At 37.5% G+C, this 17972-nt stretch overlaps 1 protein-coding gene across 1 annotated transcript; it reads right to left on the bottom strand.

Moving 5' to 3' along the window:
• Positions 1–118: 118 nt before the first annotated feature.
• Positions 119–17964, bottom strand: LOC112571129 (exportin-5-like). Its single transcript, XM_025249942.1, is given in 33 exon segments — positions 119–1199; positions 1729–1830; positions 2209–2277; positions 2620–2760; positions 2943–3047; positions 3200–3339; positions 3973–4064; positions 4602–4648; positions 5075–5172; positions 5966–6102; positions 6496–6592; positions 7041–7141; positions 7684–7799; positions 8245–8310; positions 8425–8524; positions 8808–8900; positions 9353–9459; positions 10033–10164; positions 10906–11001; positions 11488–11654; positions 11943–12056; positions 12626–12716; positions 13032–13157; positions 13383–13466; positions 13678–13777; positions 14075–14151; positions 14373–14452; positions 14455–14560; positions 15024–15206; positions 15480–15617; positions 15862–15934; positions 16184–16305; positions 17787–17964. Coding segments are annotated over 33 exon segments (3588 nt in total). The 5' UTR covers positions 17928–17964; the 3' UTR covers positions 119–1052.
• Positions 17965–17972: the final 8 nt, after the last annotated feature.

The following is a 17972-nucleotide window of genomic DNA, read 5'->3' as shown; positions in this document are numbered from 1 at the left end:
ATGAGCAAACCCTAAGTTGTAAAGATTGACACTGGCATTAGAAAAAATGTGTAGAATGAAGTGGAATTTTAGCTGATGAGGAAACCTTTGAGTGCATGTGTGTATGTGCTAAGAAGGAATAGCTGACTGAAACTATTAACATTTTCTATGCCCCATAAACATTTAATATAACAAGGATGTGCAAGTTTCTAACATCTGTGTATGACCAACATTTAAATGATGAGAAAATCCCTAGAAAGTGGTTTTGTAATTTTCAACTCCATGAAAAAAAGGCTGATAAATTTCTGCATCACTAAGTTCTGCTTTACATAAACAAAAGAGGGTATAATTCACATAAACATAAAAAGTATCCGGTACTTTTGCACTGCCTTTAGGTGAGAGATGGTTGCAGTTCCCGTCTTCCCTAACTAAAAAGGGCAGGAAACAAGACTCGTGAAGATGTTAGCTTGCACCACCTGTAGCCCATGATGTACTTACTTTTTTGCCATTCTTTGCAGCAAATGCATATGGAAAAAGCAAACAGTTGCTTTTACCTGCTGCCCCAAAAGTATTTCAGCAAAGCCATACATTCATTTTTCAAACACCAACATCCCCATCTTTCCAGTGAAAAAGTTGCAGTCCGGTATCAATAACACATACTCAGCAGGTATGAAAGGGTGCTTCCCCTGCACACTAATAAAAGCAGCAAAATACATTTTGTGGTGTGGCCCATCTAACTAGGGTCAGGAGTCATGATGCTTACTCTGCACTTTGCACATCTGTCTTTACTTCATTTTTGAGTACTTTTTTGGTTAATTCTTGCGGGTCAAAGTTTACTTCAGTTGTTTTTTTTTGTTTTTTTTTCCACCAGTTTTACCTTCTCTCACCATCTGTGTCTGGAAAACAAGCCCTTGAAAACACATTACGCATCACAGAAATTGTGCTTTTGACCAACACACAACAGCCTCATGCCAAATGACATTTTGGCTTGGTTCAAACAGTACATTCTAGCTGCTGAAGTCGGCATCATTTTACGAGAAGATAATGTGTCGAGTGGAGGCGGCAAGATCTCTTCAGACATCGTCACCAGCAAACAGTGAGCAAAGACTGTCATCCCCAGTCTCTATGACATCGACTGCATTCTTCCTGCTGCGGCGCACAAACATGGGTGGAAGATTTTTGTAACTCGCTTCTCGTTTGAACTGCTGACCAATACTTTTCTGAATCAAAAAAAAAAAAAAAAAAAAACAAATTCACGTTTATAGAAGTTTAAACATAGAGGTTATCATGGTAATCATTTCCGTAGCATCTAAATATTTAAAATAGTTATTTTTAACACTTAATACTAAAGTTTCCTCTACATATTTAACTGATGTGAAGCTACTGCAATGGAAGTAGCTCTCCCTGGTCCTGAACTGGATTGATCATTGAAATTTGAAGAATCTTCTACTTCCTGCTATCATATTTCTAGATGGTATAACATAAGAGACCAGCTGTAACAAGAGTAATGTGAGGGCTATTTACTGGTCTCACTTCACTCTGAACCAAGGCATTAGCCTACAACGATTATGAAAAGATTAACATAAAATTCTCCACAATGCAACTTGGGGATTGTTGAGGCTGGTTGAAGTAGATATACCAGTGCCTTCAAATTATGTATATCAGTACACAAGTTTGGATCAGATTCTTATCCTCAGCCAAAAGGCAACAAAGAAGTAAACCTTAAAAAAGCAAAAAATGCATTCTCACCCCAATAATACTGCTGATGAGGTTTTTAAAGACTTCCTTCTTCTTCTTTTCAGGAGGCATTTTTTGAGGGCTAATTCCCTGAAGAAATGTTTTCTCAAAGTTCTGGAAGGAGGCAAGCAAATTGCATGAGATCATTTGTCTAACCCTGTAACTCAATGTGGTGCCTTTGCTGATTAACTGATGCTTGATGTAGCTCCCTTCTGGTGTGATCTACATTCATCAGTCAAAACTTACTGTCCCCTCCCTTGAGACTATTGATAAAATAATAAGATCCTCACCACTGAGCCTACTTGAATGGAACCCTCAGAACATTCTTTGCCTTTTTTTGGAAAGAGTATATCAATTTTTCACTTGACTTACATCATGCTTTTATTAGCATTATAAAAGTAAAAACTGCATAGTGACAAAAAAATGGCTTTATTGAAAATGTTTAGTGAACAAATTCAAAACACAAGGAAGAAAACTCATGCTTTGGCATACCTGAACGGCTTCTTCAGTACAGCCAGGTATACTTAACAAAACATCCTTTAGCTCTGGATACTGTGGTCGCTGCAACAGAAAAAAGACATAATGTTTCACTTTGACATTCTGTACTGCTGTTTATGCATGAATTTATTAAATCTGTAGAACCTGTGAAAAACTGAAACAAAAGTGAAAAAAATATAGTTAAAGGTTATGCCTCCTTTACTGCAGCAGCCAAGCATATCTGCCCAACAGGGTGCACCAATCAAGTGTAGGATTATTAGATAAAGATCAAGCAAACTTTACTGAGCTGCTACAACTGGCACAGGTCTAACTGGTCACACTCTATAGCCTGTATTAAAAAAAAACCTGTCTGGTGCAGAACGAAGTAATGGACACAGCACAATAGTATGAGGAAATCAATCTTACCATTTCCTCATAGACTGTCAGTGCCAGGCTGACCAGCAGTGCTTGCATCCCATCATGCTGGCCATGAATCTGAAGGCCAGTCAGCACTGAACTAAACACGTGTACCGCCCCATCTTTTCTCATGACATTGTCGGTGATCAGCTGGCAGACAGAGAAGTTTGTAGGTAAGCATGACCATCAGGAACGTTATTTCTTTTTTTGCAATGATTGTGATAAAATCAGTAGAAGAAATGAGCACACACTTCCATGAAATTGACAGCATTAGCAGCAGCTACGCAAAACTCCAATAATGGTGGAATATGTAGGAGGGAAAATCACTCTACCTGTTTGACAAGGAGCCAGCAGATGCTAACGCATCTGGTGCAACAGATGGTGTCACTCCAGGTAATGCCACTCAGCACACACAGCAACAAGGATGGAAACAGTGCCTATAACAACCAACCAACACAATGTGGTGATAACTGCACAGGAGAGAAATATAGCAATGGGGAGGGGAAACTTCAGTAGTGTGAAGAGGAAGTACTTGAAACACATGTACACAAAAACTAAAACAACCGTCGATTAGGACCATAAAACTGACCTCTGTTCTCATGCAGAGGAGTCCTAGTTCACTGAGAGCCTTTTCATTCCGGTTAAACTGTGGTGGAACCACTTCTTCATCCATGGCCATCTCCTCGGTCACCTCCACTTTACTGCTGAGGCGACTTGTGCACACAGTAACTATCACAGACAACTATTTCTGACTTTCCTATTGCTACACTTAAGTTGCATCTCATTTTACTGCAAACCTTACTGGCATCTCATCACCATACTAAAACTGTCACAATGTGTGTTTAGCTTTTCATGCTAGGGCATAAAATAAGGAATATTGTAAAATGCTAATTACTAAGGCCTGACATCTCTAATCCATTGTACAGTTGTCATAAAGCACCTGCTTACCACAGAACCTAATTATCACCTAAACACATAAAAGCTATAACAGATGGTCATGGCTGGTTTTGTAGACAATAGCTGTTTGAAATATTTAGTATAGGTATCCCATGACCTGATGATCATTGGGGAAGTGAAGTATTTGAGACCACATTTTTCTAAGAGCAAACATTTGGTGCCCATCTCCTCTCCCTCACTGGATTTTATTCTCCAACCCTCTTTAAAGGGTCAGATACCCATTCAATAGCTAGTCAGTTAGGGGATATAATTAATACTAGACTGGTATCAAATGTACCATTGCAGATAACACTGTCAGAGACTAAACTCAATGCTAAACTACTTATATTCTCCAAATGCAAGTGTTCACTAACATTCACAAATTTCACGATTTCATTCTTGCTACTAGCAAGGTAATATACTCACTGATGAGCTCCAGATATTCACGAGTAAGTTGTCGTGTGAGCTGATCTTCTAAGACCTCCTGAGATTCAGCACTTTCATCATCCCTATCCACCCTGACCAGAAATTACATTCAGTGATTGATTCTATTCAAGCATGTAGTCAATCATTACTCTTTTTAATTTTGCAAATTGTACAACTCATTCTATCTTTTCATCCCAATACACATCTTAAAGGTAAATGAAAATGTCTATCAAAATTATAACCTTTTCTCCAAGTTGAAAACAAATGAACTTTGAAAGAAAAAGATTTAATCTCATTCATTAAACGTAATTCAAGTGGAATGTTTCCCACAATAATTGGTACAGAAAATTCAGGCATAGAGTTTGTGACCAGTTGAATGCAATTTTCAAAACTGAATCAATGTTAGCAGGGTACAGCTATGATTTCTTGGTTCAAGCAGCAAGACATTCAATAAGGTCAAGGGCACCAAACTGAAGAAAATGTGGTCCCATCAATGAGATAACCAAACCTCTGACCACACCCATTAGATTTGGGTCCACTGTCTTCAGCATATAAGAAAAAATGGAACATAATAAGAGAGGTACTTTACAATCTGCTTGAATTACACATCTTCTGATAACCGAACCTACCCATCTTCGTATCTTTGGTTGATAACAAGCCATCGAGCTGACAACTTCTGTAAAACATAAAATTAGACAGAAATATTATTGAGTCTGGAGGGATTTTTTTCATTTAAAAAAAAAATTTAAATAAGGAAGCAGCTATATTCTTGTCTTATAAAAGTGAAAAGCATTACAGAGTGCAGTCAGAAAGCTAAATGATAAGAACAACAAAACCAATCCTGATTCTAAAATAAATCTTTTTAACTTCTTCCATTTTTGTTCATATTGAATGAGCTGCCAAAGAATTTCTTTTTTCTTTTTGCTGCCAGTATCATATTGGTTACACTACCATTGGGTACATGCAGTACTGAGATTCGATGACTAGGAAGAGAAGGGCCCTCTCATGAATTCAAAAAGTCAGTGAGTCACAAAATTCAAAACATTCTAGAAATTTTGCACCGACTAGCCAGGAAGCAAGAGAGCATGTCTGGATGACTCACCTGGAACATGGCAGGACACACCCCACAAAGAACAGGCACTGCAACTGTGGCATAATACTGTCTGGGGCAATAACTGATTAATGGCTTTAAAAATGCACCTAAGACCGTTAAGGAGCTTAATTATCAAGATATGAGTTAGACACTCAGTTACATACATAGACATGCACAAATGTACACACACAATACTTGCACATGCTGTGTCCAGATAATCAATCCTCCCTCATTTGAACATTGACAGCACAATTAAAGACTTAACACAAAATTATTTTTATGTGATTCAACATAATCACTAAAAATAAAGATAAATCAAAATTCCACAATACTGGGGGAAATTCTATCATGCAGACAAGATGCAATGAAAATGTCCTTGTAAATTCTCTTTAATACTTTAAAAGTTGCTTCTTTTACAGAGCGTTCTGTAGTGATCAAAGGAGGTACACCTGGGACAGTGAAGCCCACAGCAGCCAGGACCAGTAACCTCACTGAATATTAATTTGTTTTGCTAAAGAGCAGTTGTCGCCCATAAGCTCCTAATAGTTAAGATCATCTCCTAAGTTGATTGGTAACACTAATGAAATTGCACTTCTGACAAGGATTTAGGAAAGAGGGCTTGATGTTATTTTTTAATGACGCAAAAGTTTGCTCACTGATTGGGCAATGCTTTATAAGCATTCACTCAAAGTTCTTGCATGAGTTGCAACCTTCAGAGACATTCTTATTTCCAATTTAAGTACATTTTCAATTAAAAATTCACTACATATTTTTTGTAATAAACTAATGACAGTTCTGTATTATATTAATTCTTCCGGCAATTTTATTTTCATGTTGACAGGCTAGTCTTTACATTAAACCTCAGATAATCCCCAGCAAACAATCCAGAGCCAAGGATACGCATGACTGGCTTCAGCCTGTAGTCAGGCAGGTGCTCCATGTTTTGGAAGACAGCTGCCACCAAGACCTGTGCCAGGCCTGGCCAGTTGTAAAACTCATGGCCCAAGAACTGTCCTGCATTGCCAAGAATGTGGAAACTGATGGCAGAAAGAAGTCATAAGTATCAATATTATTTTGGGGCCCCAAAACTTTCATGTGACACTATCATCTTTCATGACTATTTCAATTCTGCAAATGTTGCAAATGGAAACTTCAAAGAAGGCAGTCAAAAAATTACATTAAAAACCTTCTCTAAGATTCTAATTAATAATACAAGGATGTTATGAAGAGAATTTTTTTAATCAAGGCTACAGCAGAAGGGGAGATAACTATGCAAGACAAAGATGGTGTGGGAGGAAACAACACTTATGAGCAGGTATAACAATTCCAATTGCCCATCTGTTAACAACCCACCATGTTAACTTGTTCACCACCCAACAAATTTTTCTAGACATCAATATGATGTAAGAGAAGAGAAAAAACAGAAGTACCAATTGTCAAAAGCCACAGAAATAAAATTCTGCATCCTCTCTAAGGGTTGTCGGTTCACCAGTGAGTCTGCGTTGTCTATGCAAGGTGGTTGAATGCCTGAAATATTTCAAGATCACTATCTGTGTCTGCCAGAATGAATGGAATATTTGTTCTCAAAGCTTAATTATACTTATAAACTAACCTCATTTACACTATTGAAACTCTTTATAACAAAGCGAATGATATACACAAATAAACCAAAAATGCAGGATGACACCTAGTGGACTGAAAATGCGTTGGATGTTTCAAGACATGTTCATGAGATTTTTATCAACCATGAACTGCCTGAGCTGTCAGCCTCTATCTGATACAACTCCAAAGCAAATAAAAATACAGTACATGCACATGACCTAACAAGATATCCATCCATTTCTCCATTAAAAGAATTAAAAAAACTTTTCTTGACCTTTAACACAGGACTCTTCTATCATCAGTTTCTCATTAACACTATGCCTCCTAAGCCCTAACCCTGCTATAGCTAAAATCATTGACTAGAAAGTCTCACCCAGCGCTGCAAGTCTTTCATTTTCCTGCAGGTCATAGGCTTTTGCAAACTCTGGGTGTCGCTGCTGCATGAACTCTGGCAGCCAAAGGCAACAGAATGTTCTGCAGGATACATGTTGTATTTTAGATTACTAAACCTAACAAATAAAGTACAAATGGTGCTTTTCCATCATTCACATTCTTTATATCTGTTTTCTTTCTCTGCCCATTTCTCTTGTTCTTGCACTAACAATGTTACACTTCTCAATGGAAAACAAACGAGTTAAAAGAAAATCAAATTAAGCAAGAAGTCAAGCTGATATCACAGAGAGAACAAAAGAAGCATAACTTAATGTTGAAAGTCACTAAAAAGACTTTATACTTGGAGGTTCAAAAGTTTTACTTCTGAAATATTTGTGGTGATTTCCTAATTTTTTAACTACTTTTTCCTAACTTTCCTAATTAATTTCCTAATTTTGAACTCTGATATTAACTGGTATCATCCCTTAAAAAAATGTTATGCTTAAGTTCTCTCCCTTGACTACAAAACTTCCTTGTAAAGCCCTAGTTAGCTCAGTGGGGAAGAAAAACTGCAGCACTCTGAAGAATTTAGGTAGTTAAAAAGCTGTCAAATTATCAATTAAATGGAAATATTTAATTATTACCTGATTAGGGCAAACAGGTTGTCTAGAAAATGGGTGATGTGTGCTGTGGCAGGGTTACGCAGAATAACACTTCCATCTTCTGACTTACACAAAACAAAACCTCCTCGTTCAGCTGCCTGAGGACACATAAAGACCACACCAGGAGACTAACATTATACTGTCAATTTTGACAGAGACAGCTTTGATCAGCCTGGATAGTATTCTCTGGCCTAACTGATGGATAACATCTTAAAAAGGATAACTTTCTCTTTAAGGTATCTCATGCATGCTGGTATAAGACCAAGTAATTTGAAAAGGTCAACATTTCACAACACAATTCCTCAAGGCTGTAAATTGAATTGACAAATGACAACAGATTCAAGTGTTCGATGAGGAAGTAGGAAAAAGTGCTAGATTTTTTAAAGGCCAAAGTTTTCAAAGAGAAAATTGGATGGCAAGAATAACTATAGACAGTCAGGTATAGCTAATGATTGGCTAACAAGCTTAGAGATCAGCTGAAAAGTGTTATGAGAGACAAGTTGATGGGCAAAGCAAAGAACATAATCCGGGGAATCAACTTACATTGAGATCTTCTGGCCAGGTGGTCCTTTTTGCAAAGATCAAGATCATGGTGATGCAATACATGATCTAAAAGGGGAAAAAAAATTTATCTCTTGTGAAACATGCAAAACAGAACTTAATGAAAACAATTAAAATGATGGCTTTCTTTCTCAACTTGCATTTCATATGGAGTTCACCTACATGAGATCTGTTTATGCCACATGTGTCTGCAGAACTTGGTTGAACTGGCTTCTGATTTAGGCCAATGTATGACATTAGCTTGGACGGATGACTGAAAGCTCTAAAAAAAGGAAAAAAAAGAAAATACTTTGGTCACTTTGCATGACAGCACAAACTTTAAATTATTTGAAAATTCTGAATTTATGCTTTCATGTAAACATGAGCAAACAATATATATTTTCTTAATGGCTGATTCAATAATATTTAAAAATTGAAATGTAGAATGCACTTTTTATCAGGATGAAGTATCTTTCTGTAATCTTTAGGCAGATTATATGCCTATAGAATTTGTATCTTGTCTGAACTGAAATTCAGAATTAGCTCAAGAGAATAAAATCACTTGCTCTGTAAACTCTGGTGAAGACCACATCTGTTTAACTGGGTTCAGAACTTCTGCAATGAATGCTGACTGTCTCTCAAAGTCTGCAAACTGGTTGCTGTGAGATAGTGAAATAAAATGGATGGTGATAAGATATTTAATATATTCTTTTTTTTCTCTTTTGCACCCAATCTAGGTTTTAAAGCCATAACATTACTCACTGAAGGACTCTAATACAGATAAATGACTACCCGGTACACTTTGTGCTTTTGCTTCGAGATATATAAATATGTAATTAAATAAGGGAAAAAATTAACACAGTATCTGACTACACTTTCCACAGAAGATTATTTATGGACTCTTTTCTCTCTCTCTCTCACACACACACAGATTCTTAATGTTAATCAAAAAAGACCTGTATTTCCTCAGATACCAGTATCACCCAGTAATGTTGAAACCTCTCAGGTACTGATTCTTTTTTAAACTGGGTCTTGAAAATGACTGAAATTTACTAAGTCACACGCACATGCACACAAGTTACTCAAGCAATTTGTGTATATTCCTACATACCTGACAATAATAAGGGCTTCAATAAGTATACACCGCTCCATTTGTGACAGCTGCTCAGGATCAGCATCAATGTTCTTGATGCATACATACAGATGGTCAAACTCAGGCTGAGATACAAATATACAAACTGGTGATCAAACTGAGAATGCAATACAAACAAATGTACAAATTCAGCTAAGACAAAAAGAAATGGAGTATGTTGTTAGTAAAATTATTAAACAGGACTGAATGGCACAAAATCCATTTCTAACATTCATATTTGCAACGGTGTTTGGAAACATCTAACAAAATTCTTAATCAGTCCATCTCTCTTCTTACTTACATGTGTATATATATATACACACACAGCTGCACAGTCAAGGAGAGCACAAAGGGAAAATCAGGAGTTCTTGTATTCTAACTCATCTTGCTGAAGAAAAGTTTAGCTCATCATTCTTAAACATATAAATGAATTATTTTGGCAATCCTTAAGTCAACCAACAATCAAACAGCTGCATTCTATGCCTATGTAGGGTGTCTATGAAAACTTCCCTTTTTCTACACCACAATCTACGAAATAATGCACAGTAAATAATACACAAAAAACAATAGATAGTAAACATGTCATTATAAATGTACGAAGAAAGGAGAGAAGACAGAAATGTAAAGGTCACAAACATCAATCATTAGAGATGACTTACAAACAAAATGTCTGGATGTTCTTTACATATTTTGACAAGAAATGAGCAGCCATGTTGTCGGACATTCTTCACCGCCCGACTTCTGGTAGACTTTGTTTGGCCAGGCAGGGAGAAGACAACAGATGCAAATATCTAAAAAGACAAACCAACAATACTGACCATACAAATATCAGATGAAAGGGTGTTTGACAATACCAAATGTATAGTCAAAACCAATGTGCTCAGAATATTATGCTGCATATATAAACAACAAATTATTCAGCCTTTTTTCAAAATCACCTGTTAGCATGATACTTGCTTTGTTATATATTATATTAGTTTGTTATACATTATTTGTATTTAATATTTTATTTATCATTCATTTACTATGAAGATAACTGTTCATAAGTTTCTTCCTTTGTTATTCAGTTAAACATCTGCTGTATTTTGAAACCAAACAGTGAAAAATATCAAAAAAAAAAAAATCAGGAAATACTACTAATAGAAAGAAATATGCAAATAGTTGTCCAGAAGAACAATTTGCTCTCTCGTGTTAATGTCATCTATGAAAATTACAACTCTTTTCCACTATCAATTCCGTCATGGAGCAGTAAGGTGTTAGAGACCAATTTTTCTTGAAGATAGATATTTTGTTAGGGCAGAACCCATTTTCTTTCTCTTGCTTCTTTACCTTCAAAGGAGTAAATATGCTGCATCACACACGAGTCAAACCAGCTAGTGTGCATCCTTTTGGGTTCAGTTCCTATTGCACTTTTAGTGGGTTATTTTAAAAAAGAGCACGAACACTTTAAATACACTAAAATGGCAGTGATGTATATTAATTTGAACTACCTTTAAAAATCATAAAATGAAGACTGAGTCGGAAGCACTCACCTTTTCCAAAACTGAAGGAAGCAGCGTGGGGCTGTGGCGGAGAAAAGGGAATAGTGCTGACATACAGGACAGTGCACAGGACTGGATCAAGGGATCCTGTATTTGTTTTAAAATCCATCAGGCATGCCGCTTTTGTTAGCTGATACCACACAACTAAAGCTACAAGAAAACTGTTCTGACTGCATTATATTGCTGCCTAACTTTCTGTTCCTTTATGTACCACACATTAATCTGGTTTAAATCAAACACTTGATATAAAGTGCTAAGAGCATACTCCTGTATGAGCATGATTCTGAATATACAGAAATTGCACATTTATTATTATTCAATGTCATGATGTCATGAAGCTAAGAACATTTACGCTGCATTATTCATATCATGCACGATGCACATCCTGTTTTGTCAAAAACACTTGAATTAATATCAAGCAAATTTTTTAATTAAATTTGTTTTTGACTCCACTCTGATCATGTCAAATATATAACTTCAAATGTAGGTACTAGAGACATGGCAATCTACGAACATGTATGTACAAGGATGGAAATAGGTTTTTTCCACAGAGCCAGCAACTTGGACACTTACCTGATTTTGATAGGCCAGAAGCTGCTGTAAGAGCTGAATGCCCAGGCTGATATCTGGAAGTTGTTTATCTGACTGAAATAGCCGCAGCATGACACTCTCAGTGAAAATTGTCAAAGCCTCCCACTCCAAGTATTCAGGTGAGCTGAGACTGCAGGGTGCTTTGTCAGCTGCAAGCCAAATGACACATGCATTTTCATTTCGAATAACCTTTCACATTGTCTTATGTATATTTTTCGGTTACCCTTACAGAAATGAGCTGAAGGTTGCAATCTTAACATCTCTCATCTTGAGTAAGAGCACATCAAAGACTTTTTAATGACTACCTTTTCCTAAATATAAACATGATGAATAAAAAAAAATTCCCAAAGAAATTTCTGGTCCTTCTGTCTCTTGAAATGCCTTTATTCATCATGTTTATGTTGACTATGAAAAATTTGTTTTTAAAAGAAACAGACCTTGGACAGGTTTCGACAATTCTGTCTGCAGCCACTTTGAAGCAACCAAAAAGGTAAGTTCAGGTGCAAGTAACGTCATGTATCGGATGGTATCAGCTGAGTCTGTGCGATACCCTGTTGAGAAACAAAATAAATATCAAGCCAGAGGCAAACATAGTTTATATTTACAAGCAACAGAAGCACTGTATATGACATACAAGTCTACACCTAGTCATTACCATGTAAACAGGTGCCACATACAAAGAAAGAACAGCATTCTTAAGATGAGATTTTGAGCCCAGGGCAGCCAATCCTCACTGGTGACAAGGCAAGAAGGGGTAGGGGGGAATTGGTTTCTGAGCCAGCAACTAAGGCTATAACCACAGCAAGGCAGTCAGCCCTGTAAACAGATGCCTCATGCAGAGAAAGAACAGCATGCCCAAGACGAGAGCTGAACCCAGGAAAGCCAACCCTCACTGTATTGGTGACAGGTGCTAACCGTTGCGCCACCAGACTGCCCAAGGCAAGAGGTGACATAAGAGACAATGCAGATGATATTGATATGCATCATAGTCTTTTCTCTTTCCTTTTGAGATTTACAAAAAAAAATTTTTTAATGCAAAATCTATCTCTTAATTCTCTTTCTTCTGCTATATATAAAGGCCATGTAATTCATGGCAGTAAGAAAAAAATCACATTCTCACTTGTAAAGAAAACAAGAAAGTCTTCATCATTGTCAAAATCAACCCGTGAATATTCACAGCTAGGAGAATTATTAAGTGATGGAAGACCAACCTGCAAAATACGAGACAATTTTATTAATATTTTAAAAGGTACCACCTTGACTCTTAAAATAAGCCACCTAAATCTCTTTGAAGTTCATGTACATGCTAAGTTGGAGTCGACATGGTCAAAGAATGCACACATATAAACAGCTGACATCAAATCTGATAGAAGTGATTGCAATGTTTGTAAAGAAAGTGATCTGGAAAACTGCATATATGATAATGTGACAAAAATGTATTACAATCCTGTCTCTGTTGTAATACACAATCCATGTAATTACATTTGACTCATAAACATTTATCTTGTACTGAAACTGGAACTTACCTTGTAAAGGGTTCCTGTGCATACTTCCACAAGCTGAGGTAGAAAAGAAAGTAGCACCGGGTTCTTACTTATCTCGGGGTGTCGGATGAATGCTGTCCACAGGCTAAAGGTACAGCTTCTCAGCATCTGAAATTTAAAATTTTTCAAGTAAATCTAATGACAATCATCTTTTTCACTTTGCACACAGTCTCTATATTTTTACTTCATTATTTACGTCTGGAATTTACACAATTTGTTTTTTCTGATGAGTGAATTCTTCTCCTCATCCTACTGGAGGTAGGTAAAGAAATTCTGGCAAAACACAAGGGAGGTATGCTGACAGTAGCAAGCAAGCATCTCCAAGACACTTACCAGGCTTGGATGCTGAGTAAAGGCAAGTAGTGCTTTCAGGTAGGTGTCAAACTCTACTGGTTGCCCAATGTCTTCCACTTGCCCCTGAAACAGACAAAACCTTGAAGCCATTACCATCCCTGCAACTTAACAACCTAGTAAACTTATGACATCAGCAATTTCTAAATCAAAGCATCAAGACTTAACTAGGTGAAATGAACACCTTCCCAGCTAAACCATTAAAACACCCTGCCCAAAGACCAACACTTACCAAACAGTTAAATCCACATCCACCTACTGAAACATCAACACTCACCCAAAGTGCACATAGCTGCCGCCCCATCTCTGTCAGGACCTGACAGCAACGCTTCAGAAAAAGGTAGCGATGCTCTTCTTGGAGATTCATAGCTGCTACCCTGAAGGACAGAAACAAACTGTTAACATGAGAATAAATAATCTCTTGTCTTCAAAAGTAATAAGCACAGTTAAATCTACAGCACTTCTTCCAAAGTATGCCAATTATGAGAGTCCTTCAGGTGGAAACAGCAAAAATTCTCTAAGGCAACACTTTTATGTTACTGACATTCATGTCACCTCACTACTGCATGTGCACATTTAGGTATGTGGATGTTTGTGTGCATGCGTGATCACACACTCACACAATTTATACACATGGTAAACATCTACAACAAAAGAAATTATAGTCAACAAACCCAGCAGCATCCAAAACAGCCTTCATAGCAACTGAATTAAACATGACAAGAATTGGCCGACGATCCTCAACTTTTCCCTGCACAAATTAAATCAAGTGCACCATTTAATTTAAAAATGCATATATCTTAAATTCCTCTGAGCTCAAATTTCCCACTGATAAACTGTACCAAAAAATTGTTTTAAAGCAGATACTAAATTCTTTAATAAGTCTTGTACACTCTAGATGACCAAGCTAACAAAGAACCTCTCTAAATAATTGTTCTCACCAAGAATGCCTTAAGTTGTTCTAACACATACCTTTCGACTGACAATAAGCAGCAAGCATTCTGCAGCATGTAGCTGTAAGTTTTCATCACTAAGCATCTCGCACAAATACCCAGTAAACGACCATTTTCATCAGTGATGTGTGAGATGTTGACCCAATCAACAAAACCAGTCAAAGTTGCCAGCACAGACTGGCACACCAACACTGCTTCTTTGTCAGTCTGGAAAAAAAAAACATCCTTAAAGCAGAAAAGGTCAGGAAAAAGGACTTAAAAACAGAAATCTATCCTATATAATAATAAGAAACTTACAATATGTTGCCTGCATTTTTCTAATTATTCTATTATAATATCTGAAAGCCTCAGCCCAATATCAGCTGTCTGCATCTGATATGCCTGATGACCAATGAACAGGGAGCACATAAAACTCAAACTCAGCCCCCCATCACCACCACCACAAGCTGTTACTTTCTGTGCCGTTATGTCCGCCTTCTCCCACAAAGGCAGAAACAGATGGGATTTGCCCCTTTTGCAAGATGTGAATCTTCTAAAAAGATGCAAAAGGGACACACCAGAAGCCTAACCAAATCATAAAATTCTCTCCTAGGAAGGGGGAACTAAGTGATTTCCTGAGCATGAAAATAACAAGAAAAACAATGATTGGAGCCTAAGGCTAAGAACTTACTGTGGTTCCAGAGGGATTGCGGTATCTGTCGAGCAGCTGCAAAAATATTTGAAATAGCTGGGACAGGATGCTGGTAAAAGCCTGAAGAATCTCTCGCCGGCGTTGGGCTGGAATATTTTGGAATACCACAATGTCTTCCACTAGCCTCAAGAGTACTTTCAACACCAGCTCTGTCTGTGTTGACTGTAACAAAAACCTTACCAGTCATGACAAGGAAAAAACAATTCTATGGTACAAAACATGAAGCAACCTTCTTCAACAAGGGATCTTTTCATATATTTATTTTAAAAACTTGTACCCAACTATATGCCTATACTGCTGACAAAGCATTATAAAGTTTCACAAACTATCGCAAGATTTTTTATTTGGTCTACATGCCTTTTCTTAATGTTTTAATGAAAACAGCTGTTTTATTGTGATAAGAAAAGAAAACTAATTTTCTAATATTTCACTTACACCATGGTGACAACTTTCACTAAGATGTGGAAAGAGGTCAGGCCATAGTTGAGGCCACAGTCGTTTAATGAGTTCCACCAGGATGCGTGATACAGCATCTTTGATATGCAGTTCTTCTTCCAAAAGTGGGAAAGTTCCCTGAATGAATGAGACAAATCAGTGGCATCTCACTTATGAAAACAATAATTAGCTTCATACAAAGCATTGAGAATATGAACCTGGGATTACTGTCAGTAAATTTGGGTTTTTCTTCTCATGCAAAATGTTAAGCTTTCACACTAACGGATTCCTATTTTGCAGCCCAAAGCCATTGGATCACTGCTTTTCTGTTATTCCTACATCGCCTTTCATGTAGACAACCTGATAGCCTGTACTGCTTTACCTTGTCAATTAGTTCTAGTGCCTGTGACTTTAAGAGTTCTCTCTGCTCCTCGGTTACTTCTGACCACCTGAATCTGAATTAAGAGTTAAATATAAGTGCACAAATAAATACGCTGTATGGCATACTCACACACATCCTAAGATATATAAATGCATGCAAAAAATGTAAACATAGACTATATACATGCTGATAAGTGTACACCATAAATGCTGATGTGGCCAAATGACATATGTTATTGCAAGCAGATGAAGCTTAAGACATCTGACAAATAAAAAAACTGAAAGACTTGAAAACATTAACATTTGACAATAAGGCAACTCACTTGATAAAATGTTCCACTATCTGAAGACCAAAATGCCTAACAACTGGAGAGAACTGTTTGCCAGCTAGCATCATTCCACATTGAAGGCAGACAGGTGACTTTTCACGAAACTCTTCACAGATCTGCATATATTAGTAGTTATATTAGAAATACCAGTTTGTTATGTAGTATGCTTTTCTGAAAAATGTCAAGCCAATCTTGTCATCTTCTGGATTATGTATCTACTGTAAATGAAATCAGCAGCATCAGTAAAGGCAACAACCTTCTGTAATCATTCTGTAATAATGATGATCATTTTTTAAAAATGTGTCTTATTCACACCATATCATTTACAATTTTAGTTTTCCAACTAGAAGTCGTGTTAACATTTTTTTCAGCTTTTCCTATATGGTCTCGAAATTTCTGATGGCAGATATATAGTGATGAAGAAGTGGAATTGTTCTAGGAATAGCTAAAACAAAAGATGAAAAACTGCCCAGGAAAGTTATCCTCACTATGATTAGGGATTTCGGTGTAAAGGTGGATCCAGACACCTATATGCAATGGGATGGCATGGTGGGCCATTCTGGCCTCAGTAATACCAATGACAGAGGTCTGCAGCTTCTTAAGTTCACTCAAAACAACAGGCTGACCCTTGCTAATAAAATGCCCCCCTAAAAAAATCTCTGGAACTCTCCAGATAATTCAATCCACAACCAGATCAACTTTATCTTGCTGCCAAGATGCTTCAAGCTGATCATCAACAAAGCATAACCAGGTGACGATACTGACCACCACCTTATCTTAACAAGCATTTTCCTATTTCCGGTGGGGGAGGAGGGAGAGAAATTATCTGACTGCCCTTTATCCACAGTGCTATTCAAGATCTATCAAGAGAATTATGTAAGGATGGCAGTTGCGTGGCAGACATTCATCAAAGAATAAAACAGTGATGGCAGCAATGGCTGAACAAAATCTGGGACAGTTTTGAAACCAGATTGAAGCTATACAAGCCTCCAGTCATTCTCCTAATGCTGTAAAGCTGCAAAACATACACTCTGTTAACCAAAACGGAGATGAAGATTCTGTCATGCCAGACAAAAGTGTTTCTGGAGACTGCTCCAAATCTCCTAAAGGTAAACAGAAAACAGATGAATTTGTTCACAATGCGGTTGGTCCCCGTGAACCTCTGCTTGCCACTGTCAAGAAGCGAAAACTGGTTTGGTTCAGGGCTTGTCGTTCGGCACCTCAGACTCCCAAGACAGTCCTCCGGGAATGTGTGGAAGGACGTCGACAGAAAACAGGGAGGTTTACAAAGATCAAGGAGTGTACATGATGGGAAACCTACTGAACGAGAGGTAAAGATAGGCCCCACTGGCGCGCCTTCATTTCTCCGCTACCTCGTCTCCCCTTATACGACTGATTGCAGTTCAGAGACAGAATGAGATGGCAGATTAAGGGGGGGGGGAACTACATTAATGACAATCACTGCTATAATGTTTATGACAACTGTTTGCACTGAAACGCTTTATTACGTGAGTCTGTATGATAGGCCTTTTACGCTGATGCTGAATTTGATGTTTAGTTGGTAACACGCCTCGTGAAAGTAAAAATAAAAAGAAACCTGGTGTGCAACTGTTCGTTCCTGTGGGGTAGCTGAGGGATTCATGATTTTTTCCACAGCTGCCACCAGCGTCGAAAATACTTGCTCCATCACGATGCCGGTACTTTGCTCACCCACAAGGTTCTGCATGGAAGACGCCATGTCTTTCCCAGGGGACGTAACTCTCAACGTTTAGCTCGCCCTTTC

Source organism: Pomacea canaliculata, linkage group LG8 (genome assembly GCF_003073045.1).
Source record: "Pomacea canaliculata isolate SZHN2017 linkage group LG8, ASM307304v1, whole genome shotgun sequence".
Lineage (NCBI taxonomy): Eukaryota > Metazoa > Mollusca > Gastropoda > Architaenioglossa > Ampullariidae > Pomacea > Pomacea canaliculata.
This window is presented reverse-complemented; position numbering and strand designations above follow the sequence as displayed.